Source organism: Erpetoichthys calabaricus, chromosome 4 (assembly GCF_900747795.2).
Source record: "Erpetoichthys calabaricus chromosome 4, fErpCal1.3, whole genome shotgun sequence".
NCBI lineage: Eukaryota > Metazoa > Chordata > Cladistia > Polypteriformes > Polypteridae > Erpetoichthys > Erpetoichthys calabaricus.
Window position 1 is genome coordinate 228,405,414 of NC_041397.2, and position 26,436 is coordinate 228,431,849.

Sequence of the window (26,436 nt, forward strand, 5' to 3'; positions counted from 1 at the left end):
AGTTACGGCACTACGGCCATGTGGCGCGTTTCCCCGAGGGTAATCCAGCTTGTAAGATCCTCATTGTTGGGGACCCTAGTGGCTGGACCAGACCAAGGGGTCACCCACGTAACACCTGGCTGCGGCAGATAGAGGGTCATTTCCAGAGGATGGGACTGGACCGTGTGTCTGCCTGGAGGGTTGCAAACCAAGATCCCGAGTTGTTTTGTTGTGTAGTGGGTGCGGCAACGCACTGTACATGCTCCCCAACTTGACTTGACTTAATACCTTCGTATTCATTTGTTAGGCAACACAGTGACATAGTGGTGTTTAACAGTGCTTCTTATTCACATCCCTGCTGTATTTTGTGGGTTTCCTTAGAGCATTCCAATTTATAGGCTTACATTGAATTTAGCTGGCCTGGTGTTAATGATTTCAGATGTATTCACAAATGTGCCCTGAAGTGGATGGGCATCTTATCCATTGTTGGGTCCTATCTTTTGATTGCTGCTATGTGGACAATATCTGGCTCCCAAAGACGAATTAGTGGAAAAAGAGAACTTGTGAAAGACAGCTTAATGTTTAGTATTCATTTAGCAGTTAACATTTTTTTATTTGAGACCTTAATAAACTTCACAACAATTCTTCAAACAAACAATACTCAGCATTTATTACAATCAAAAAATATTAATAACCAAAGCAAAAATCAATGTAATATGTGATACTAAATAAATTAACTCATGGACAGCTAGTATGCAGTTTGGCATAATTCATTTACCAATATACGCCAATCAGCATATACAGTAGGTAATGAACTAAGATACTAATTCTCAGTTAAAATAAAGTCTTACCTGCAAACAGTTTTTTTAAGTGAGACTGTATAACAGTAGGGTTAGTGGCTTGACCCAAGATCTCCAACAAATCATCATCTCCAATAAAATAAAATCGAGGAAACGCTGAACGTTTTTCCTGTAAAGACAAAGTTGCACAGTTTATGCTATACTGTAATACAGTAAAATATAAAATTTGACTTCCCTTAACCACTCATTTAACCTAATTACAATAAACTTATATAATAAAAATGCATTTTAATTAAATAAGTTTTACAACTTGACAGTATATTTTAAATAACTAATTTTAATTACAATTATCTATAGTTAGTGCCATAGAAAAACAGATGGGCATATCTTCTGGATGAAAGAATGACTTCTTGCCTGGCCAGAGAAATACTGTATAAGTGATGGACCAGCAGAAGACAGATGCCAGGAGCAGTTCCTTTCCCATTATTACAGGTTGCAGTGGTTCTCTCAAGGCATCCCATTATATATATTAAAAACTGTAAGTATTATGGGTCATGCAAAAACTTGCAAAACTGCTAGGCCTTGAACCATGTGTTGGGTACACAAAATACGACCCAGGAATTAGAGGTGCATGCTACCTCACCCACTAAACTGGCCTTAGGTCCTTCTCACAGCAAGCAGCAATACAGGCACATGTCCTCGCTGACAGGAAAAGAATAGCAGTGAACTTTGCTGACCGTAAATCACATTGCACAGACTGAATCATCATTTTCGCTGCATATGAAACTCAAACACTCCAAGTAAAATAGAAAGTCAGACACAACCAAAGATTTGGAGGTGCAGGCTTCCTCCTCCACATTTTTGGGTTTTGGATCCTTCTTATGGCAAGCAGTGGAAAGACCAACAGGAAAAGAAATTTTCACCCACAGTCACAAGTCATGTACTTCAAATGCAAAAGACGGTCATACACACTGTTAGCTTACTGTATGTCAAAGGTGGCAGTACCCTCAGCAGAGTGATCTGGAAAGATTTGTTTCATGAGAAGTGCAGGAACTACCTTTCTTTGTGGACTAGAGATCAGAGCATTTCCTAGTTTATATTATCAATGAAAATCACCATTACCATGAATAAAATGTTCTTCTTCATAGTGTATACATTTTAACCATATCACAATTTAAAGAAAAGGAAAAATGACATACCTCCAAAAATTCATTTAAGGATTTCTGGCATCTCTGCAGCTGATCTAAAATAGTTATTAAAGAGTTTCTGATTCCAGCTCTTGCATTAAGTGAAGTGACTCTGTTGTCCCTTTGGACATCAACCATAATCGATCTACATTTTCAAAAAAAAAAAAAAAAAAAAATAGTAAAACTTTTGTAAAGTCTAACTTTGCCGTATTCCATTATTCACGGTGGGAACCTGTGCTTTCATTGCATTGTATCAACAGAAAAATTAGCAACATATTATTGTCCCTACTTGTAATTACCAGCTGTAGTCAGATGCACCAACAATGCCAGACCACTATGCTGCCAACCATCTGCAAATATGTACATCCGTATGACTTAGAGAACAGCTGACATTGCAGCATCTCCACAGGCATCAGGTTAGCACTTGGAAGAGTATAACATAACCAAGTTTGAAGTGGCTTTTCCACATCACATCTATCACTTTTGTTTAATATTGCTGCCAATCAGCTGCAAAAGCTTGTGTCTGAATCCTGGCTTAGCATTCACTTCTGTGGAGTCTGAATATCCACACAGGTTTTTATTCAATCATCCTAGGTTTCCTCCCATACTGCAAAAATGTATAGTACATGCCAGGCTAATTGATGAATCTAAATTGAATCAGAGAGTGTGTGGGTGTGTGTGTGTCCTGCCATGTGTAATGCCTCCTGTAGAGTTGGTCCCTGCTTTGTAGTGAGTGCTGCCAGGATATGTTCAAGTTCCCTGTGAAGATGGAGTTAGATTAAGCAGGTTTAATTAATGGATTATTGGAGGAATAGATACATGCTTGGTGTTGCCTTTTTAATGAAACAACAAATAAACAGTTTCTCTTTTTTAATTAAATCCAGATTCTCACCAGTTATTTAAAACTTAAAAGATACACTCTTCTTGTACGCCTACAGGTTTTTCCTAGGTAGTATGGTTTTCTTTCACGTTCGAAAGAAGTTGAGCTAGCATCTCCTAGTTACTCTGTTTTTTATTGAGTGTGGATTTGTACAAGTCTATCCTGGACTGGTGCTCTCTCCAGGGCTGGTTCCTGACTTATTTGACTGGGATTGACTCAGTCTACAAATGTCACTGGAAAAAAATGTAAGCTTGTGAAATAGAAAGATGGATGGATGAAATAACAATGCATGTCTATTTTAATATGAGTGAATAAAACCATTTGACTACAGGATTTATAATTAGAAAAAGCTATAAGCTTTTGTTAAATTGATTAACCAATACTGTAGGTTAAAAGGCAAAATGTATTTCTGAAGGATTATGGGGATACTGTGCAATGAATTCTTACCTGAAATCCTCATCAACTCTCTTGAATCGGGCCTGCTCTCTTGGAAGAGCTCCACGACCAAAAATTGGCTCTAAATAAACCCATTTCCTTTGGATCTGATTCAAGTTGTGTAGGTACTCATCCAGTTCAGCTAGCTTTGACTCCCATAACGACACTTTGTCAGCAAAGAATTTATAATAGGGAGAATCTTTTAAAGACTGTAGGAGACAGCGATTATCTCCCACTTGATTAACTATATCTTTCCAGTCCTTGATGAGTTTGATGGTTTTGTTGTGACTGTCTTCATAATCAGTTAACGTAAAAACTGTGCCTGCTCCCCAAAGCTCAAGTTCACGTAATGCCTCTCGTATAGTAACTTCAGCCTGGGCACGGCTATTCAGATCCTGAAATGATAATGAACATAACACTGAACTTTAAATGAGGTTCAATCTACCAAATCCTTTAAGTTATTGAAAGTGAGTAAAAAAATATACTATATAAAATAACTATGTGAGCTATCATCACTTTGTTATGATCAAGCTATTGAAATGTATTAAAAAGAAGCAGAAAACATACTTTTAGCTCTGCTGCCTTTGCAATGATGGCATCTGATACTCTGAGCAGATCTCCAAACAAAAGTTTTTCCAGAGTGGTGCCTCTGGGTAACCCCAAGAGACGGAAGAGGTCTAGCCAGTGATCTGAAGAAAGATTTTCACCTCTGACATACTTTAAGACAGGAACCACTAACTGCAAAAAAAGTTTAAAGGAAAATTAGAAAATTTGCGTTTAGAATCAGCCAACTCAATGGAAACTTTGGGTTGAGAGTCAGCCAAATCTCAGGCACTCTCCCATATACAATTAACTTAATATGTATGGCTTTGAGTTGTTGTAAACTGGAGTGTAAAGAGAAAAACCTCTTAGACTAAACAGGGACAGGACCTGAGCCTAGGACACAGGAGTTCCGACATGGCAGCAATAAATAAATCCTGCACTACTGTGCCACCAATCATTTATGTAATTTAAAATAAACTATAGTATGCTACCTATCATGTATAGGTAGTCTAGTACAAACAGACATGTTGTTGTGAGTAAAGGTCTGTAAATGTCTTGGAATTTCAAATATTCTTGCATCTAGGTCATAATAATAGATAAAAAGAGTCTGATTAAAGACATAGCTCAGACAAAGTTATATACTTACCTTTTTTGCACAAATAAAAAATATAGGAATCTTTAGGTTTAGTATCTGCTCGAATACTTCTATAAATAATTATACTTTATAAATATACGCCCATTTGTTTTTTTACCATGTTTACAGCATGTGCATATTTCCCTGTTGCCACAATAACAAATTTGACCCTAACTAATATGCTAGAAGCTGTGGAAGAATTTCAGCATTAAAGGCTGTCAGATCAAACTGAACACTTGCTATGTGAATTTGCGAAGGTTTAATAACTTATAACAATAGATTTCAAGTATATTATAGTTTAAACAAAGTTTTTACTGTAATTGATTAACCACATGTTTCTAAGGTGACAAAACCATTGATAGTTAAAAATCATTAGTGCAATGGAAGCAGCTGTTTCAAAGATCTAGCAACCTTGGCTGAAATCCTATCCCCGGATGTTGATCATGTGGAGTGTGCATGTTCTCTTTGTGTCTGTATGAGAGTTCCTCCAGTTCCTCTGATCTCTCTCCCTTATCCCCAAAGACATCCATGCTAGAATGATTAGCCATTCCAAGTTGGCCCAGTATAAGTGCAAATGTGGATGTATCTGTAAGTGGGCCATGTGATGAACTGGTACCATGTCCAGAGTTATTTTCTGATTTGCACTCAGTGTTGCCAAGATAGGCTCTGGAAACCAGAGACTGCCTAACTATAAAGATTATTATTTGAAAATACTTTCCTGACAATTTAAGTAAATCTTTCATTTATCACACAAAAAGTCAAAATTTGAAATATTTTAACCGTTGAAACAACGTCATTAAGACCAATTAGGTACAGAAACATTTAGGATAGTATCCAGTATAGTACTTGATTTGGCTATTCGGTTTAAATATACCATAATTTTAAAGGATGTTCTAATAATTAGTCCATAATTCATTATATTGTCAGAAAATAAAGCTGAACAAATAAATATACATATTCAAACTTATTTAATCCAACTGCAGGTCACAGGAAAATGGAGCCTATCCCCACAGCACGGGAAGCAAGGCAGGAAATGCCCTAAGACAAGCCACCAGACCATTGCAGGGCCCATACAAGCACACACCAACACTCACTCACACTAGGGCTTCTTTAGAGTCAACTAATTCATGCACTAACCACTGTAATGCTTACTTTCTTCATAAATAACCCCACCTTGTATTGATCAATTTTTTTCTGCAGTTTCACAGTCATTATTGTCTGCTCCTCTTGTTTTCTTAGCCTCTCATGCCACATTAAAAGAAACTCTTCAAAAATGTAATATTTACTCCTGTTAACAAGAACATTATAATTGATTTTAAAATGAGTTTAACTAATACATAAATAATTAATTCCTTAGTACTAAAGTTTTATATTTAATAACCTTCATATATTAAACTTCATTTTATCAGTTCTTGAAATTACTTTAAGGTCTACGTCATATTTACTTGAGGGATCATGAAAACTGTCATTAGAAACAAAATTAAGATATGCAAATTATTCAACTTAATTATTAAAATTGGTAAAAAATTACTTTGGGGATGTATACATAGATTAATATACAACAAACAGAACAGCGTTTAAAACTAGTGAAATTACATTTGTACGATTGCAAAGCAGTATTACATAAGAATGCACTGTAGTAAATTGAATTGAAACACTAACTCAATTGAACGTATTTGCTCTAAAGAAATATGCCAGAGGCAGTAGAAGAGTTTCAGCATTAAAGACTATTCAAACTGAACACTTATGTTTTTCTATGTATATAATCCTATGTTATTCCTAACTAAAAATGCTTGAGATTAAACAATGTAAGAGGAACTAACCGAAAAGTAATCCAGTCTTCCTTTGTCTTTTCAGTAAAACCGTTCTGAAATTCCTCATAGAATGACCACATCACTGATAAGTCTTGAATGTCCTTTCCAATTTCATCTGCCAGAGAAAAATCAGGTTCTTCCAAGTCAAAATGATGACAGTCTTCTCTGCAAATAATAATTGCAAAGCATTATTTTGCATCTTAAATGAAATTTGTCTGCAGCCAATCATTATTGTGCAAATTACTACTATGTTTTCAGCACAAGGCTAAAAAGAAAAAGCATCAAATATAATTTTGTAATTTACTCACATTAGTTTTTTCCTTGTACTTTCAAGCTCATCAAATATAACTCTTTTTTCTTTTATTGTCTCAATACACTTTTGAAGAGTTTCTTCGTCGCCAGTTTCAATAACATCATCATTGGGCTTTAACTGATCCCAGCGAGCTTTAAATTTTTCAAGTTCTTGTTCATACACTTTGATACGGGATTCAACATTTGCCTTCATGACCTCAATCTTTTTAATTAAATGGAAGATATGAATTATCATTTATGGCACATGTAAATGCACATTTCAATGACAACAGTGCATTATATTTACAGTAAACATGCATGGCTATATTAAGCGGGTCCATAGTGTCAAAGTACCTCAATAAGAAATTACATTTCACTGTACAGGCAAATTACATTTGACTGTAATGGCTGTTAACAATGAAAGGAGGGAGGTGAATAATTCTCAGAATGAAAAATTAAGCTAAATGTTTACTTGCTATACAGAATGTTACTATTAATCTCAAAACATGCAGTATATAATTTAAGTCAGGACATACCATTAAAACTAGTAAACTAGTAAATTGAAAAGGTAGTCTATTGAAACAATGGAAAGCTGCTCAAGGATAGAGAAATCACTCAGGGCTTTGCCCCTTTCAGTTTCACGCCCTAACACCAACAGGCTGGCCAAAACCTCAGAGCTGCCAAGTCAGAAAGTGCTTTTTACCCAGTGGGCTAAAGGAAACTACATCTACTCAACAAAGTAAGTGAGCTTCTGATTTTCTAACTGCAACTGAAAGGCAAGCATTCTTTCCCTTCCTCCACAATGCTACTTTAAACATTTTACAAACATTACTACAAATGCAGCAAGTCCACAGAAATGTGACTCTAGTCTGAACTATTACTCAGATTTGCAGAGTTGTGATGAAATGATGACCTTTCACCCCATTTTATAACAATAATGATAAGCTGGTTAGCCTGATATTGCATTGTTATAGTTGCATTGTACATGAAGCTGTGTAGTACATGCTTTAAAACATGCTTTAAAAGTTTTAATTAATATGTTTCCTAATGGTAGTGTTGTTAATTGTGTTCTGAGATTTCTCAGGTAAAGAAGACAGAGGAGTTGAGGTAAGGTTGTTATAGCAACTAATCCGGACACTGGAACATTACCATGTGTTGCATGTTGATTAGTACCTGCAAGTAAGAATTTCAATGTACTCTGTACATGTGACATTAATGATCCTAAAAATCTGTAAACTCATAAGGCACTTATAAATGTTTTTATATAAAATAACAAACTAGTTTGTTTTACATTCAGAATCCTGCTTGTGTCTACTGTATGTTATATTCAAATATTCACTAAATCCCAATAGCAGAACACCAAAACATAAACTGTCTAATGAGACATTTATGACTGACACGGATTTCTTTTTGATTGCCCAATAGTAAATATTTTTCTTGTAATTTTATATTTGTTCATTTACTTCTGGTACTGTATATATAAAAGCAGCATTTTACAGTTCAAAATAAAAATAGTAAATATTTCCTTTTTATAGGCACATATAACTGTGGGGTGTTAACTCCATTACTTGTTTACTTTGGCCTCCCTGCAGTATTTCAGTACAGAGTAAACTTGGGAGCATCTCCATCTTTCATAAGTCATTATGGTTAAACAATTATTATATCAAAGGGAAATAATAATAAATTCTACCAATCGTGCACATCCAAATGTTTGTAAAATACACTACTTTATAAACAACAACAACCTACATTGTAAAAAAAATATACAGTATATATTCAATAAACATTAAAAGTTTAAACAGATTAATGGCTTCAGACCTGATATGCATATACTATACCTGCTCTTTAATCATAAGCTGATGACTTTCCATCATAAGTTCCAATTTATCCCATTTTGCCTTTAGAGTACTGATGGTTTCAAGGCCTCCACCAGCTACAGACCGTAAGAGGCGATTTTTATCTTCTGCCTCTTGAAATAAAGGCAAAATCTAGGCAATAAAACATATTTGTTTATTTCAAGAGTCATTAATAACTCAATATATACTTTATGATCTGGTAACACCTAGCAGTAAGGGACATCAGTGCTCACATCCCAGGAGTTTGCATGTTCTCCCTGTATTGCCTGGGTTGCCTCTGGGTGCTCCGGTTCCTCCCAGAGTCCACAGACATGCAGGTTAAGTGGATTGGTGAAGCTAAATTAGACAGAGTGGGTGTGTGTTGTGTTCATGTATGCATGTGTTTTCCAACAATGGACTGGCATCCTGTCCAGGGGCTTGTTTCTCCCTTGTGCCCTATGCTTGCTGGGATAGGCTCCACAACCCTGTTCAGGATTATGTCTTATGTATGTGCACAGACACAACATGAAAACTGGATATAGCACCTCACTAGTTAGTTAATGGCTTCCAGCACAGCAGACATGATGTAGTGAAGTTTGGCTGAGATACTCCTAACCTGTCAGCCACTTCTCTGAGAAGAGACAAGTAGCCAATATAAACTAAAGAAAAGCCATAAATGTTCTTTAGTGCAAATATGTACAATTGGCTCTCTTAAAAGGGAACTAAAATACAGTCTGTGAATAATATTCATCACTTTTACTGTGTAACACGTTTGTCAACTCAATCCACATTATAATAACGGCTGGGTGATATGAATTATTATATGTATGAGCTGTCATTTAGCTGGTTTGCCTGCATCTCCCTACTTGATCAAGAGTGTTATTTTCCAGTTTCTCTGAAATGTTGCATATAGATGAATCAGAGTTGCCATAAATATATGCATGTTCTCCCATCATCTTTTCTTTTATAAAGACAGACATTTGCATGGAAGGATTTTTTTGCATAAGTTACCTGCCAAACCCAAATTTAGGGCAAACTAGTTGAGACTAGTCCAAGCCAGTTTGTCTGACACACGATAAGATGAATTGGTTTGGCCTAGTTCGAACTAGATTTTCCTGAAAAAAATGTAGAGCACCTAAGAGAACAGATTTAGCCTGGTCAAAACTAGTTTGGCCTTTCCTCTAAACCAGTTTGGCCTAGTCAAACCTGATTTGTGTGATTTTGTGATCCTGCAAATTGACACCCCCATCCCCACAATTCCACAGTGAGACAAAAATTTACACAGTGTTTGAGGATTTTATTTATTTCATTCTTGTGTGTTTGGTTGTGTGCATTTTATTCATTTCATTCATGCGTGTTTGTTTTGTTTGTTTTATTCTCTTTGTTTTTTGTGTTTCTCACCGTTATGGATAAGGCTTCAACTAGTGGACAAAGATATCAAAGGGAGTGGAGAGAGAGATTCTTGACAAAGATTTTGAAAGCGAAAAATCAACTCATTTTAATGTGCTTACAAAAGGGAAATATTTAGAACTTATATAAGAGATGGAGGAAGCTGAAAAAGCAGAAAGGATTTAATGTACTGGAAATCGGAGATATAAAAAAAACTCAGCTGATGAACTATATGATGTCATCTATGCAGCCCATGTGGCGGTGGGTCATGGTGGTCATGATAGAATGTTGGCTAAAACTTCTAAAAAGTTTTCAAATATCACAAAGGAAATGATATGCATGTTTTTGTCTATGTGCTAAGAACCTCTGGGACAGAGAACAAAAGAAAAATGGGTTGGTTTCCAAGCCAATTCTGCACTCAGAAATTAGCAGTAGGTGCCAATTTGATCTTATTGACTTCCACACTCAACCAGTCTGTAAATTCAAATTTGTGATGGTCTATCAAGACCATTAGACAAAATTTGGTTTTTTTTGGTCCATTGGAATCCAAGACATATTCTTAATAATAGGAGCACTGTGCATCTTGCAGCCAGACAACGGATGAGAATTTGTGAATCATGTTATTTCTGAACTCACAAGTCTGTGGCTCAAGTTTAAAACTGTACATGAGAAACCGCAGCCAGAGCCAAGGATCAGTCGAAAAAACCAATGAAGAAATTGAGAATATGCTCAGTTCTTGGTTGAAGGACAACTACACAACAAACTGGATGGAAGGGCTGAGGTACATACAGTTTATGGAGAATCAAGCATTCCATTCTGGGATTAAACAGTTGAGTTATAAGGCCATGTTTGGCACTGAACAGAGAGTAGGTCTCTCTACAATTTCATTGCCTTCAGAATTACAGTAGATCCCTGCAAAGATGTGGTTCAAGGTTCACGGCCTCAGTCGTTCACGGATTTTTCCTTAGAACCTAACTAATAATCTGCCTGCCTTCTGTTGGGTTACCTGTACTTATTCGTTTTGTCCTGGATCATTTTGTGGTTGTGGTCTGGATTGTCTGCCGTCTGCCTATGTACATGAGGACCGTAAGTGGATTCATTGCTATCCTGTGAAAAAAAGAGCACTCCTGAACCCGTCCACCCGTTTTCACCATGTCAGGAACTACCGGTAGGACTATCTTTACATTCCCATTCCACGTGCGGATCTCTGGACTATCTATCTTCATCATTACATTTCATCCGTTGCCGTTTTTCATGGACTTTACCGTGTGTGTTTTGTTGGTTCTTTGTTATTTTTAATGTATAATTGCCGTAAGGGGAATAGGGGTGGTATCGTTGTTTTCATTACATCCTTTATTTGCTATTTGCTTTGTTTTTGTCTCTGTTTGTGAGTGCATGTGGGTCGGATTAAGGCTGGGTGCGTGTCCCTGGAATTTCCTCCATAAAAATAAATAAATCACCGTCTTCTCGACAGTGTGAATCTTAGTGGCAACGGACCGCTACAGCATTATTCATTTCTCCTTGCTGCTGATTGACTACTGCCCTGTGATGCATCTCCAGCTGAGTGTTCTCATGTTTTCTGTTTTGTTCTTCTTATTCCTTAAACCTCCGCAACCGGCTATAGTTGTTTCTCAGTGCAATTTGCCAGCACATAGGAGCAGAGTATATTCGGTGATGTACATTCATTGAACGCCGCAACCAGCTATTGTCAGGTACCAGTGCAATCTACCAGCACGCTGGAGCTGATCAGTCAATGCCGTACATTCGTTGAGCAGCCAGCTCATTACCACTGCCGACCTCTGCAGCACTGCAGCCTCACTCTCTCTGGGATTCAGCTGCTGCACTAGACTAGCCTGCCAGCATCTGCATTTACGCGTGCCTGTGTGCAGCCAGTTCAAGCGCAGTTGGTTCAGTGATTTACTGAATTTCATCAATGGCGTCAGTTGCACCTTGTACATATTGTTCCAGTAGTTTTTTTAAATAGTTTTTGCAGTTCATTGGCAGTGTGTAAAATGATCAGTGTTGCAGTAATTGTGATACTCTTTGCATGAAAAAAAAATGTGTTCCATTTTTCCATCCATCCAGGGATGCATTAACCCCCAAGTATGTGGCAGTTTAAGGGTTAAAGCCCCAAGATGCCGTCGAAACGCCCTGCACCTTCTAAAGCTTCTGGCAATGAAAACACACTTGCATGAATTACAGTACATATAGCGGTAACATCGGTATTTTACATTCTAGCACTGCAGGTGACATATCAGTACAGTACTGTACAGTATACGGGTTTACCTTTACATTCTTTTTTTAGGTAACGCATTAAGCTGAGGTTGAAATGAAATTAAAGTGTTTTGGGGGCATATTTAGGGTTTAAACTATAAAAATGGGCATTTTTTTAACCACATCCATGATTTGCAGTTTTACACAATTCGCAGTGCTCTAAGAACATAACCCCTGCGAATTTCGAGGGTGTACTGCACATGAAGAAATTCAGGATGAGGAGGACCTTCAAAAATTTGATGATGATGAAAACAAGAATGAAAAGTAACCAGAATTAGAAAATATTTTAAAAGCTGACAATCCTTTCTCTATTGCAATATAGGCGGACTGGTGGCTCTGAGGCTAGGGATCTGCACTGGCAATCGGAAGGTTGCCGGTTTGAATCCCATAAATGCCAAAAGGGACTCTGCTCTGTTGGGCCCTTAAGCAAGGCCCTTAACCTACAATTGCTAAGCACTTTGAGTAGTGAGAAAAGCGCTATATAAATGCAAAAAAATTATTATTATTAATTAATTAAGAGACATTCAATTGTAAGGAACAATAACTATAGAAAACCTCGAAAACCAATCTAAGAAAATGAAAACTACTTCTGATAAGTCACATCCGCCAACCTTGCAGACAACATTATCATTCCCATCCCCGGTGTAGACAAAGCCAAAGGAGATCTTAGAAATGTTATTAGAGTCGTTCTTCAGACAAATTTTGATGGATTTTACAAGATTGGTGCCAAATACGGCATTCTGTGAAAACTATACTGTAGGTAATTATGCTCATATTATTATTTATTTATTTATTATTTAATTTTAGGGAATAATTTTATTTTCTTCATCAGAACAATACACATATTAATATTAACATTTTAAAATTCTGAGTAGGATGGAGACAGACCTGGGTGACTTGTAGAAATTGTTCTACAGGTCTAAGTTCACCAGCTAAACTGTTATCTTTGGGATTGTTGAGCCAGTCATTCTGCATCCTCGATTCTCTATAGGCAATTAAGACCTCTAACAGGTTCTGGTAGTCTCCCTATGTTCCCATGAGGAACACTGAGCACAGGAAAAAGAAGAAGAAGAGGAAGAAGAAGAAGACAATTCATTGCGATTTTATTTTTTTATTTTATTCAGAACGGAGTTTGACTTCTATGTAAAGAAATTCATACATAAGGAGGAAGCAAATCAGGGGAATGAGATTCCATTGAGAACTGCAGTGATCAAACATTCATTCGGGAGAAGGCAAGGTTACATTAGGTGCAACAGGTGTCTGTAAGAAGAAATCAATACTCTGCGACTCAAAATGCCACTTACCATGTAATAAAAAGTAAATACTGTAAATGTAGCAACTGCATAATAAGTGATAATTTCTATATTCTACATGTAAATTTTATTTTGAACGTTTTAATAGACTACTGATATTTTATTTTAATTATTATAACTTGCATCAATACATGTTTTTTACTTACGTACCTTTATAATGTGTACTTTAATTTTTTTTCTGCATGTAAATAATCTATATTTCTTTTAAATGTATGTGATTGATATTCTGATAAAATTGAATAATCTCAGTGGTTAACTTTTACAAATATTTTTATAATGATTATTGTGTCAATCATATTTCATTTGCTCTTATTTTATTACTTTAATGTATTTTTTTTATTATATATGTGCCGGCTTGCATTGCAATACACTATTATGTTTGAGTAATTCTTTTCGTTTTGTGTTAATGTAGTGTATTGTAGACTGTTTGAACTGATTGTTTTGAATGTTTGCAGCATGTTTGCATCTGCAACTTTGTAACGTGTTTTTTTTTTTTTTAACAAAAGGCAACACTGCCTTTAAAACTGTAAATAAAAAAATAAATATTTATTTATTTATATTCCCCTTAATTTGTCTCTATATCCTACAGATTATAAAGGGAATGCACAAAATGTAAGCTTTGAATAGGCCAAAGTGGTTTATCCTATAGAGGAAAATGCGACTGCAGGCCAAACTAGTTTAGATTAGGACAAATCAGTTTGTCCTGGGAGCTCTACATTGATTTCAGGATAATGTAGTTTAGACTAGGCCAAACCAATTTGTTATATTGCATTTCGGAGAAACTGGTTTGGCCTAGTTTAAACTAGTTTGTTCTTAAAATTGGGTTTCGTTCGGTAACGTGTGCACAAGCTTTATAAATGAGGTCTCAGAACCGTAACAAAAAAAGCAAATTCACAGTTGTATTAAAAGGTGTAATAAAATTTTCGTACTAAAAAATATTCACCAGAGGAGACATCACATTTTCATTACGGCATATTACCATACTTTGATAACAAATAAAACGTCAAACCACTTTACATAAAAATAAAAAATACCAAGACTAAAAATAAATTAAAAAAACTATTGGTAGGCACAGAAAATACTATAAACAAAATGTCAGAAAAATAAGCATCAAACAGAAAGATTTCTAAAAACTGTTTCACACTGTTGCTCAGTTTTTGTAAAAAAAAAAAAAAAAAAAAAAAAAAAAAGTATCTCGGACCGTTAGACATGATCTACTGTATTTAAATAATGTAAATAAAAAAACTATAATAAAAACATCATTGAACAGTGAGTTCAAAATTATAATTTTTTTTCTGCATTTTCCTAAACTTTTAAAGAAACCTAACATTTTTCACAATTATTCCTAGTCCTTCAATAAAAGCAAATTATTTTTAATCAAATGAAAAATGAAAAGATAGCTAAACAAAATATCTTACTTCAGGTTTCTTAATTTGCAATTCTGCATGCTTGGAATTTGCCAGACCAATTTCGTCCACAGTTTGAGGTCTGGATGACAGCTCTTCCATTGCTTGGCTAACAAATGTGTCAATGTCTTGCATGTTAGCTAAAAAAAATACCAAGATTGATTTTTTCAGAATAAAATTTTCCTTATATTAATGTATAATGAATAATAATTCCTTGTAATTAATTCTGTAAAGTGGTATGTTATACTATGTATTCAATTGATCCAAATCCTATATTTTACCTTGAATTGATTTCTTCAAAGACACAAGAAGAGCGTCAAATAACCTCTGAAATAAATCATCAATCACTGCCTTTACAGGGTTGCAATTAATTGTGATACAGTCCACCCTCTCTGTACTGTGCGACACAAAACAAAGAATTAGAAAAAAAAAGTTAATTTTAAGGCATTCAGTTTGATCATAAATCACAAACAGACATAAAGGAAAATGTCTTACTGTTGTCTGAACAAAAAACTCAATTACTTTAAAACCGGCAAATCTATTTAAAGCCTTAAAGTGTAATAAGTCTGCTTCAGCACTCATGGATTGTAATGATCTTCAGTAATTGCATCAGATGCTTTCACACAACAATGATCATCCTGCTTAAGAAAAATCTTTTAGGCTAATGGATAAAATAATTTTCCATCATGATGTGATTCAGTGAAGCATAAATCAACGTTATTAAAATAAACGTATTAAAAGAAAATAAAACTTTAGAAAAAACTTTGCAAATACAGTATAGCTTGCACATATGTACTAAATGCAGTAAATATGGGAAAAGAAAAAGGCAGCAAATCCTTAAAAGAGATTCAACATTGCAAAGATATTAATTAACTTTATAGGTTGAGCATAAAGATTTTACGCATACTTTTAGTTTACTATATGCTTTGCTGTCTTGTTTTCTTCTGATGTAAAATAGTTAAATCCAATAGAATGGGTGAACCTGTTACATTTAAACTCCCAATTAAATTTAAATATTGGTTGACTATTATATGTTTTTTACGTTCACTTCCTACTACTGTAATTAAATTTCCTTTTTTTTTTTCAAATAATGGAATAAACATGCTTTGACCACTAATAAATAATATGAAAAACAAAGGAAAACAATAAATGTAGAGTTTTCTGTAATTCTAGAAGATCAATAGAATAAGGTATTAAATGCAAATTCAACTATTTTGACATGCTTTAGGAATCTAAATTTATAAAATACTATTTGAAAAAACTATCAAAAGTGCTGTTTGCCAAAATATTCATTATTGTATAAATCACGTTTATTTTGAAGGAGTAGATATCCATAACTTCTTGAGTTTTATGACTCTAGATAAAAGCTACTGTGCTAATTCTTTTATACTAAGTTTTCATCTCTTCCTATAATGTTCACCCATTTTATGCTTCACTTCTTGACTTGCAAAGAACTATGGAAACTTTGAAATGTCTGTTTTTGTACTGGACTTTGTACACTCTATTAGATCTTGTAACAAGATTTTTTATATGTGAGCGTGTGTACTCGTTTTGGAATTGTACCACTGTCACCATTCTGAAGAGACATTATAATTGAGCTTGATAATGAAGATGTTATGATGTTTATTGTATAACTGGAAAACTACATGTCCATATGGCATTTACCTGCAGCAGTGGTAAAGGATTTTGAGGAATTATTGTGGTAAAGAAGCTTTTCTGTGTGGAAACAGACATTTAGTAAAGAGTAGCAAACCTGATGCATCCAGTGTTACACCAATGAAGAACATTCTTAATCTTAACAAACTGAAGAGGAAGTCAGAACTCCTTTGCCCACTTGCATTTAGTACTTTTAAAAATTAAAGCACTTTAGTTCAGAGGAAAAAAAATTTTAAGGGAAATCACAAAGCATAAAAGAGAAGACATTAAGATTGATCAATGCAAGACAATTTGTATTTCTGTTACTTTACTAGTGAAACATATAATTCTTGAGAGACTTTCAAATTGTTGAAATTGGAAAAGGAGAAAAATAGTGATTTTAAGCAAATTCTATACCAACAAATGGAGTTTGCTTTCTTACAACCGCTCTGAGCACATTAGGACTTCCTGTACATTACCATTCCTTATAGGTACTGTTTACTTTTAACACTAGAATCCCTGAAGCCTACAAAAAAACTCGTAACCCCAGACCACCTTAAATTCCTTTGCACCTCTCCTCATCAGAGTCTTTTGTTTTGCAAATGTGTCGATCAGCACAAGCAGCCAGCTATCCCATCCCCCAACAGATCTGAAGTCAGTCACAAACTTCTCCCAGCTCAAGTCTCTGAGTGTGAGGTGCTTGGAGTTGTATAGAGTAAATAATATGTCATTTGGAATACATATATTTCATGTGTGTTACGTGTCTACAATGATCTGTGTAAGTGTAGGATGAAAGGAAATGCGAGGCAAGAAATGCTGAACACATACCTAAAGCAGAAATGTTTTCTATGTTATACTAATAATGACGTGAAGTGTATAATGTGTGAACACTTTAGTCCAAACATCAAATAAACGTGTGCTTTTATTGAAGAATATAACCAAAGTAAAAAAAAATCATTCAGTTTACATGTTCCTGTGTTACAATCCCAAGCTCAAATGTCAATCGACAGAAAGTTGATATGTATTCTTGAATGGTGCAGAGGTAAGAACTGCTGCCTTATAACCAAAAGGTACCAGGTGTGAGTCCGGGCACTCTGTGTTTTGAGTTGTGAGCTGCATTTATTATTACTACAATATAGTAAAAAATATACATTTGGTTTGAATCTGTAACACCTGGTGTAAATTTTGGTTACTTGTAAAAGTTAGCACTTTTTTTTTTTATTATTGTTTTATTTGGTTAGTGATGTTCATGTGGTACAACGAAGTTGCCTCTCCCTCTCTGAGTTGATGACGTTTATCTCCATTCTTTTCACAAGAGCTGCTGTGGTTAATGCCTGCTCAGAACTATTTGTTGTACGGGCAATCAAAGATACAATGTCCCGTGACCGCTATCAGACTGGAAAAAAGCAGAACCATAACAACCGACAGCTTCTTCACTGCACTTTTGCTGGCTAATAGACCCCTGCACCACAACACAACTCTGGTTGGCACCATAAGTAAAATGGGACTTTCACCTGCAGCTAAAGTAACTTCAATATGTGAGCAATTCTCCTCACTAGTGTTTAGATCTAGCAGTGCCATGCTGACAATGTATGTACTTGATCCCGCTCATGCTTGTGTATACTTGTATATATATGAAATTAAATCCTCTCAGGTTGACTAAATACAGGATACCTCAGAATGATAGTAAAAAAAGTAAAATAACACCACTACCAGTGGAGCTCCGTCCTAGACGCCCATCTTCCACAATGGACGAGACCAACTCCACCAGCTCAGAGCCTTTTTACTCCATCATTTCATCCTGGGCCACTTCAGGGGACCAATCACCATCCTATACAGAGTTACCTGGCGATCTAAAACTCCTTAAAAGAACAGCTGCCATCCATACATTGTATTTTGTAATTTGTCACACTTATTTTAATTTGCTTCTGTTTTAGGCACATTAGGGGGGTTAAGGTACAGAATATTAAGTGTAAACCTTTCCTCCTGCTTCTTTTGGTGCTCTCTCTTGATGCCTTGAGTCAAAGATATTAGGGGGAATATTTAGCCATAGTAACTGTCCACCCAGAGATTAAGGAGGGACAAGGTCTAAGTTTACAATTATGAAAGGAATTAGTACAGTAGATCCCAGGTATTACATTAAAACAGAGTTTTGAAAAAGAACAAAGGGACTAGTTAAGCGCAGGTTTCACAGAAATGTTAGAAAGTTTTTTTCATGTAAAGAACCATAGGCACAAGGAAATGACCAAGTAATGTGGTGAGAGTAGAACTTTAGGGACCTTTAGAACTTGACTTGATGCTATTTTGGACAATCTAGGAGACTAGGCTGGACAAGCCTGCTGGTCTGAAAGGCCTTTTCTTATCAAAATTTTCCTTTATTCTAGTAGACAGATAGATAGATAGATAGATAGATAGATAGATAGATAGATAGATAGATAGATAGATAGATAGATAGATAGATAGATAGATAGATAGATAGATAGATAGATAGATAGATAGATAGATAGATAGATAGATAGATAGATAGATAGATAGATAGATAGATAGATAGATAGATAGATAGATAGATAGATAGATAGATAGATATAGGAATTGGAAGTTCTTTTTAATTCAAATGTCGCAAACAGGTTATTTTTTGAGAAAATGTTAGTTTTGCTTTTCTGAATAACTAATCCCTTACAGAATGTCCAATAATAACATACTAATTACTGCATTTGCAACAGAACTACAAACAGACATCTTAACTACAAACTGACATCTTTTCAGTATTTACTTGCCACATCTGCAGCTGATAGTTCTGTGAAAAATGGACCATATTATGTAAGCTGGTATTAACTTTGAGAGATTACTGCCAAAATTCTTACTATCACTTCCATTTAAGTGATCAATACTGTATAGACTAAAAAACTACCATAAACAATTTAGCTATATACATTTATTTAGCTTGGTTTAAAATACTAGTTCAAAATACAGAACAGTAGCAACAGGATGAGTATCAACAGATACAGCAATGTAAACACAAAAACCTCTCAGTTAAAACGTTTTATATGGCACATTATATGGTCTCAGATTAACCTCTTTGTGATGTGGAGATATACGATGATTTACAGTATTCCTCCCTCATAAATATATACCATACATACATTTCTCCACCTCAACATGTACTGCAGTTCTGGTTCCAGTTCATTCTCATGAGAGTAAAATGTTACAAATGTATAAATAGAATTCTGTCACAACACAATGCCACAGTTGAGACTAATTACCAATTTTCTAATAATGTTGGTTATAAATATATGCAGAGATGGATACCTCACCTTGGTAAACGTTCTGATTCTTTTCCTTTTGCTTTTAGTGCCTTAAAGTTCCTTTCCCAGTCTTCTACAGTATGCAGGTGTTTTTCTATCAATATGTCAATGTCAACTTGACCAATAACAACCCATTCCTAAAAACATGAAAAAGGTCAAGCAGTGACATTTTAAAAATTGTTCATTTTTTCATAAATTTGTTTGTGGATTGAAGCTAATGAAAACATTATTTGCATTGGAATGATGGAGATTTCCCAAATACCACTTGAACAAGAAATAAAAAAGTAACGTAAACCAAGTACAATTGCTATCTTTATGTTTTATTTAATGCTATTATAGTTTGCACATTATGTATATACTAGGGGGCTCCGCCCCCTGCTCGCTTCGCTCGCCAACCCCTGGCGTTGGGGCATGACAAAGAGTGAGATATATGAATTAGATATAGAATAGTGTGCAGGTTTGGATGATGCCTATATAAATACAAAATAGAGTGTTTTGCATAGAGTAATGTTTTATTGGAATATTTCTTTGTATACAACAATAGTAGTAAAGATGGTGTCTTGTCTTTGAATGAGTCTTCCTTGGCATGGATCATTTTTAACTTTAACTTTAACGTGAGATGAACGTCGAACACATGAGAAGGCAACATAAAGTTGTCCATGTCCAAAAACGGGTTCAGAGAGCAGGTTTAATGGGGAACTGTCGGTGTTTCAATGTAAAAGGTAATTCTAGGTCAGAACTCGTAAGGTCAATTCCAAGAATGAGAACAGTATTGTTATAATGTGAATCTGAAAGAACTGTTGCTTGAATAACATCGTGTGTTATGGTGTTGACGACTAACCGTGTGCCATTGCATAAACCCTGTTTAGTGTTAAGGTTTCTTAATAGCATGATTATTGTTCCGTTTTTAAGGGTAAGGTTGTGTTGTGGTCATCCGTCCGGGTTAATAGTGTTCAAATATTCTAAGGGGAAATTCAGATGTTCATTGTCGTCATCAGAGTCAACTTTGTCAGAGCTTAGAAAGAGCCGTTTCTTTCCAGGAAGTAATGAAATGACCTGGTTATTAATGTGATTAACATTAATATTTTTTGGACATAATATAGTGCGTTGTGTTAACCACATATGCGAAAGCAGTATGGGCCATTGCCTTTTGGTGGCCTGATATGTACTCCGGTAGATGCAAAAGCAAATGAACTATTGTAGGATCTAATGCAGTTCATAAAGTTTTTACTTTCAGGCACATCGTTAGTTAGAAGCTTCTGTAGATATTCAGGATATGAATGTAAAGGAGGCAGTCTAATCTGCCCCTTTTGACAACAACGTGTAAATTCATTATTTGTATTGCCAGTTGTTTCTTCTGTGAAGTTAAGTGAATGACAATGATTGCAAATGACATTCATTAATCCCAATGAATTTTCCTCAATAGTGGACTCATTATTGAAAGCGTTGTCAGCCAACTGGCGTAAGCGTTTAGCAGACGTCTGGCGTTGATGTCTGCGACGGGCATGTTTTGCTTGTGGTGTTTGAGTTCCGCGTTGTTGCATGTCCATTATTTGTGACGCGCTATTTTTGATCTTTAATTGATCCGCCTCCGCTTTGCGCAAAGTCCGTTTCACTCTACGTCGTGCATTGTTTGTATCGTGCCTTGTCCGTTTTTGTATGACGGTCAGTTGAGCTTTCTGCTTTTGGAGTCTTGCTTGCTTGTTTTCTGGCCGGTCATATGCGCGTTGCTTTGCTCCCTTTTTTGTATGTCTGAGACGCGAGCTCTTTCTTTTGAAATCGTGCTTGTTTCGATGCAGCACTTTGAGACGCGCGCTGTATGCGTCTACGTTCAATGTGTCTGTCCATTTGGGCACGTCTCTGTAACGGGGTTACTTGAGCTTTGCGTTTTTTGACCCGAGACATTTTTTCTCACGTATTTTCCGAAGCGCGTTGTATGCGCCGCCGTGTATTTTTTTGGTTTCATTCGTGTTCGTGTGTTTGGTCCCGTTATCCGATCCGAATCGTTTTGTACCCGTGACCGTGTATGCATGACTTTTTTGTTCCTCAGCGTGCGAAATATGGATAAGTAATAAGGAGGATCGCACTCACTGTTAATATGGAGCCTTTTCTCCAGTTGAACGGTTAATAGTGCTTTATTTTAAGGAGATCCACCTATGCTGCCTAGTGTGAAGGTTTTGAGATGACGTATGTTTAATATGGACGTTTCCTTTAGATATGTGGCTTTGGGTGTCACTTCTTATTGATGGGGGTGGGGGGGGGGGTGTGGGTGAGGATTGTTGTTGCGCGAGCGTCTTCTTTCGTTTTGTGTTCCAGGGGCTTGTTGAATCCCTATCTTTGTGTGTGTCCCGTCCGTTGCTTGTAGGGTGTGTGGGGTGGTTTTGTGTTCTTTTTTTTTGTGTTCCAGGGGCTTGTTAAATCCCCCTCTTGGTGTGTATCCCGTCCGGTGCCTGTAGGGGGGGGGAGCCTTGCTGTTGTGTGCGAGCGTCTTCTTTTTTTTTGTGTGCTAGTTTCGTGTGCAATGGGTTTCGTGCGGTGCCTGCCTTTGACTACTTTTTTCTTTGCCTTTTCCTTTTTTCTGTGCTTGCGGCATCTCATTTCTTTGTCCTCTTTTTTCTTTGCTCACTCCTTTTTTCTGTGGTCTTGTCCGCCTCTCGCGGCCCCTCATCCGCCTCTCGCGGCCCTTTCTTGCGACTGCGCAGTACGTCTTTTTGCGGCTACGGCCCATGGCCGGATGTCCCTGCGTCCATCCGGTTTAGCATTCTCGGTTAGTAATATGGATAGTTGTCTAATTTCTGTAATTCTATAAAAACTTAAAAGACTTATTACAGAACAAATCACAGCACAGCTGCTCAGATAACCACTTCAGTGTTTTAGTATACTAAGCTATAGTATAAATATTCTTAAAGCCTATAAATGAGTAATTGCTTGCACTGTATAAGAAAAATTTGATTCCCAATAAAACAAAACTAAACTATAAACAGAGCTGACTAAGCCAAATTCTAAGAATGAAATCTGCATACACTTAAAGAGAATATGAAATGTTCCACAACAAAATTCCTTTACTTATGTTCTCTTATTCCAGTACGGGGCTCATGAGGAACCTAAAGCAATCCTGGCAGCATAGGAAGCTTCACGCATGTGTGCCTGAAGAATACCATCATGGTTCTACTGAGGTAAGTGATAATACTACGGGACAAGATTGGGGCACTGTTCCTAACTGTATCTTCTCTTACCAACCTGCAGGTCCAAGAAACACCCTAAGAAAGACATCTAGCCCTGCCCACAGTACCCAGAGAAGGCTTGACCCCTTTAGCTCCAGACACCATAAAAAATAGGTATTGCCAGCAAGGGAGTGTCCTTTCCAACCACACCTTCAATGAGGACAGAGCTCCCGCTGACATAACTAATTCTGTAGAAAAAGAGCCAACTTTTTTTTGTGTCTTGTGTACTTTTTTCTGTTGTTTACTCTCATGCAAAATAAATGGGAGTGCCAATTAAATGGGGGTTGCTCATCTGGTGCCCCAATCCTCTCCCTGGATTTTTGTGACCTGTCCACCCAGTCACAGCAGCAAGATAGGAGTGAACCATTGACTGAACGACAGTCCTGTACAGAGTATCTAACAACAGTGTTTCCTATCAACTCCACCTTCATTTCTTTGGGATGCAGGCCAGAGAACACAGAGAAAACATGGACACAAGGGGATGCACAAACTCAATATGTACTTTTGATTTGAGCACAGGGCTCTGAGGCAGCAGCTCTAACTACTACACCACAATGCGGCTCTGTTCCAAAATTCTAAATGAATATTTAGTTGATGGAAATGCATAATTCCAGAAGTTGGTCCATAAGTGCTACCCAGTAACAATATTGTACACCCACACCACTGAACTGCTACTACAATTACATATTTGTTATTTTTTCTTACACCCCTTGTATTTTAAATGAATACCTTCTATGCCAGTTGAGCAATGACAGTAAAATTCTATAGTTATTATTATAGTTTAAATGTGTTATAATCACATTCAATCTTGTTGTACTGTACTTATAACAAATTCCTGATTTTATTCTCAGATTTTATGGCTTTTATTCATTTGTGCATGTGAATTTCTTTTCAGTGAATATTTCTGATATATGGTATATATCTGTTTCTCTGACCTGAATCCACCCTGTATTTACATCAGCCTTGCACAACAGTGAAATAATTGGTCTAGCCAACTCAATGCTGCCATCTACTGTACATATTAAGTCAATTTCAGTCAAAAGTACAGATACAGTATGCCTGTAACAAGTGACTGGGCATCTTGCAACAGAAAACAGTTAAAAGAGAGGAATTAAAATTAATTAAAACAAAAGCAATACAAAAAAATGGAATGGATTAATCAACTAGAGGATTATGGTGAAATCCTCTTTAGAATGCAATATACAATAAATAACTCACTAAAATCAGGAATGCAAAATACAGTATGTGTTTGTGTGTGTATGCATGCCAGGGAGGTAGGCATTTATACTTTACAAAAAATAAAATATCTTCATAATTCACCAATTTGTCTTGTTTACTTATGGAAGGATTCACTCTTCAGTCATTTATTACCATAGTACTCTACTGTAGCATTCAAGTAATGCAACATACCATGTTATAGACATGAAAGCATCACACAAGCAATGTAATAAAAGCTTTATCATCATACAAAATGTAAATATGTGGATGCATGATGCATGTATATATTTTTGAATATGGCAGAACTCAAAAAAACAATAAACTACTTGCCTTGAATTTTTCAAGAACTGTTGAAAGCCTCCTGAAGAGATCCTCAGCTTTTTTGAAAATTGTTATAAAACCACTGGCATTTCTGTCAATCATGATTGAGAAAATAGTTTCCTCTCCTTGTTCACTCACTCCCCTAAACTGATTGGGAATGGAAATGAACCTCTTCAGTTCCCTGAAATATTTAGCACGAACTTCTTCAAAAGGAGGTCTGAATTGCAGTCTGCCTTGTCTATAAGAGAAAATAATAGAAAGATTAAAACATAATTACTCCATTGCTACATTCATATTTATTGATTTACAACTTAGGAAAACAGTAATGCTGTGGTAGGCTGGCGCCCTGCCTGGGGTTTGTTTCCTGCCTTGCGCCCTGTGTTGGCTAGGATTGGCTCCAGCAGACCCCCGGTGACCCTGTAGTTAGGATATAGCGGGTTGGATAATGGATGGATGGATGGATGGATGGAAAACAGTAATGTAATATATACCCAGAAATAAACTATAAATACACTTTTCAAATTTTTTGGAGAAAGTGCTGCCTTTGGTAATATCACAAGATCAAACTGTATTTATTAAAGGCCGACACTTAGCTTCCAATCTTCAACGCCTGTTTAATATAATATATTCACCCACAAAGTCAAACACCCTGGAGATATTATTATTGTTGGATACAGAAAAAGCATTTGATATGATTGAATGGAACTACCTTTTCACTACATTGGAGAAATCTGGATTTGGTCTGAACATTTGCACATGGATCAAATCACTGAATACCAATAAAGAAGCTTCAGTTTGTATTAACAACATTAATTCAGACTACTTTAAACTAGAACGTGGTACCAGACAAAGATGCCCCTTGTCACCACTGCTTTTTGCAATCACCATTGAGCCACTGGCAGTTCACTGTAGAAATGTTTATAAAATAAGGGATTATCAGAGAAGGACTTGAACAGAAAATTTCTCTATACGCAGATGATATGGTTTTGTATATATCAGATCCACAAAATACTGTGCCTGCAGTCCTGACAGCACTTACAGAATTTCAAAAGATTTCTGGTCTCAGAATTAATTTGACTAAAAATGTGCTCTTTCCAGTGAATTCTCAAGCACACAATATTAGATTGGACACTTTCCCCTTTATCACCCCAGATCAGTTTAAATACCTAGGGGTAAACATTACAAGTAGACATAAAGCTCTCTATCAACAAAATTTCGTCGTCTGTATGGAAAAAATTAAGCAAGACGTGCATAGATGGTCAACCCTTCATCTCATTTTAGCTGGAAGAATTAACATTGTTAAGATGAATATCCTTCCTAAGCTTCTCTTTTCATTTCAAAACATTCCAATATACATCAATAAATCACTTTTTAAGAAATTAGATTCAACCATAACCTCATTTATTTGGAATTCAAAACATCCACATATCCAAAGAGTGACCCTACAAAGACCTAAGGCAGAAGGTGGCATGGTTCTACCTAATTTCCAATTTTATTACTAGGCAGCAAATATACAAGCTATTAAAACCTGGACATGGACACAAATAGATGAACATACACAGGTTTGGTCCGCAATAGAAATAAAATCATGCAGTACTTCTTTATATTCCTTGCTTTGTATCCCAATAAATGCAAGTTATCGCCAATATGCTAACAACCCAATTGTCCTTCACTCACTCAGAATATGAGGAGGAGGAGTACAGGAACCTAATCAAGGACTTTGTTAAATGGTGCGACTCAAACCACCTACAACTGAACACCAGCAAAACCAAGGAGCTGGTGGTGGATTTTAGGAGGCCCTGGCACCTCATGGACCCCGTGATCATCAGAGGTGACTGTATGCAGAGGGTACAGTCCTATAAATACCTGGGAGTGCAGCTGGATGATAAATTGGACAGGACTGCCAATACTGATGCTCTGTGCAAGAGAGGACAGAGCCGACTATACTTCCTT

At 36.2% G+C, this 26,436-nt stretch overlaps 1 protein-coding gene across 3 annotated transcripts in view; it reads right to left on the bottom strand.

Annotated features, from left to right (window-relative positions):
* LOC114651221 (cytoplasmic dynein 2 heavy chain 1) overlaps positions 1-26,436 on the bottom strand; it is a 462,099-nt gene that overhangs the window by 365,572 nt on the left and 70,091 nt on the right. For all 3 annotated transcript variants that reach the window (XM_051926883.1, XM_051926882.1, XM_051926881.1), the window contains exons 18-29: positions 24,493-24,721; positions 19,730-19,857; positions 15,062-15,177; positions 14,793-14,920; positions 8,402-8,551; positions 6,581-6,786; positions 6,282-6,437; positions 5,632-5,746; positions 3,849-4,019; positions 3,294-3,676; positions 1,979-2,111; positions 831-948 (exon numbers count right to left, since the gene is read on the bottom strand). In XM_051926883.1, coding sequence (XP_051782843.1) covers positions 831-948; positions 1,979-2,111; positions 3,294-3,676; positions 3,849-4,019; positions 5,632-5,746; positions 6,282-6,437; positions 6,581-6,786; positions 8,402-8,551; positions 14,793-14,920; positions 15,062-15,177; positions 19,730-19,857; positions 24,493-24,721 — 2,033 coding nt within the window. The remainder of the gene's footprint in view (positions 1-830; positions 949-1,978; positions 2,112-3,293; positions 3,677-3,848; positions 4,020-5,631; positions 5,747-6,281; positions 6,438-6,580; positions 6,787-8,401; positions 8,552-14,792; positions 14,921-15,061; positions 15,178-19,729; positions 19,858-24,492; positions 24,722-26,436) is intronic.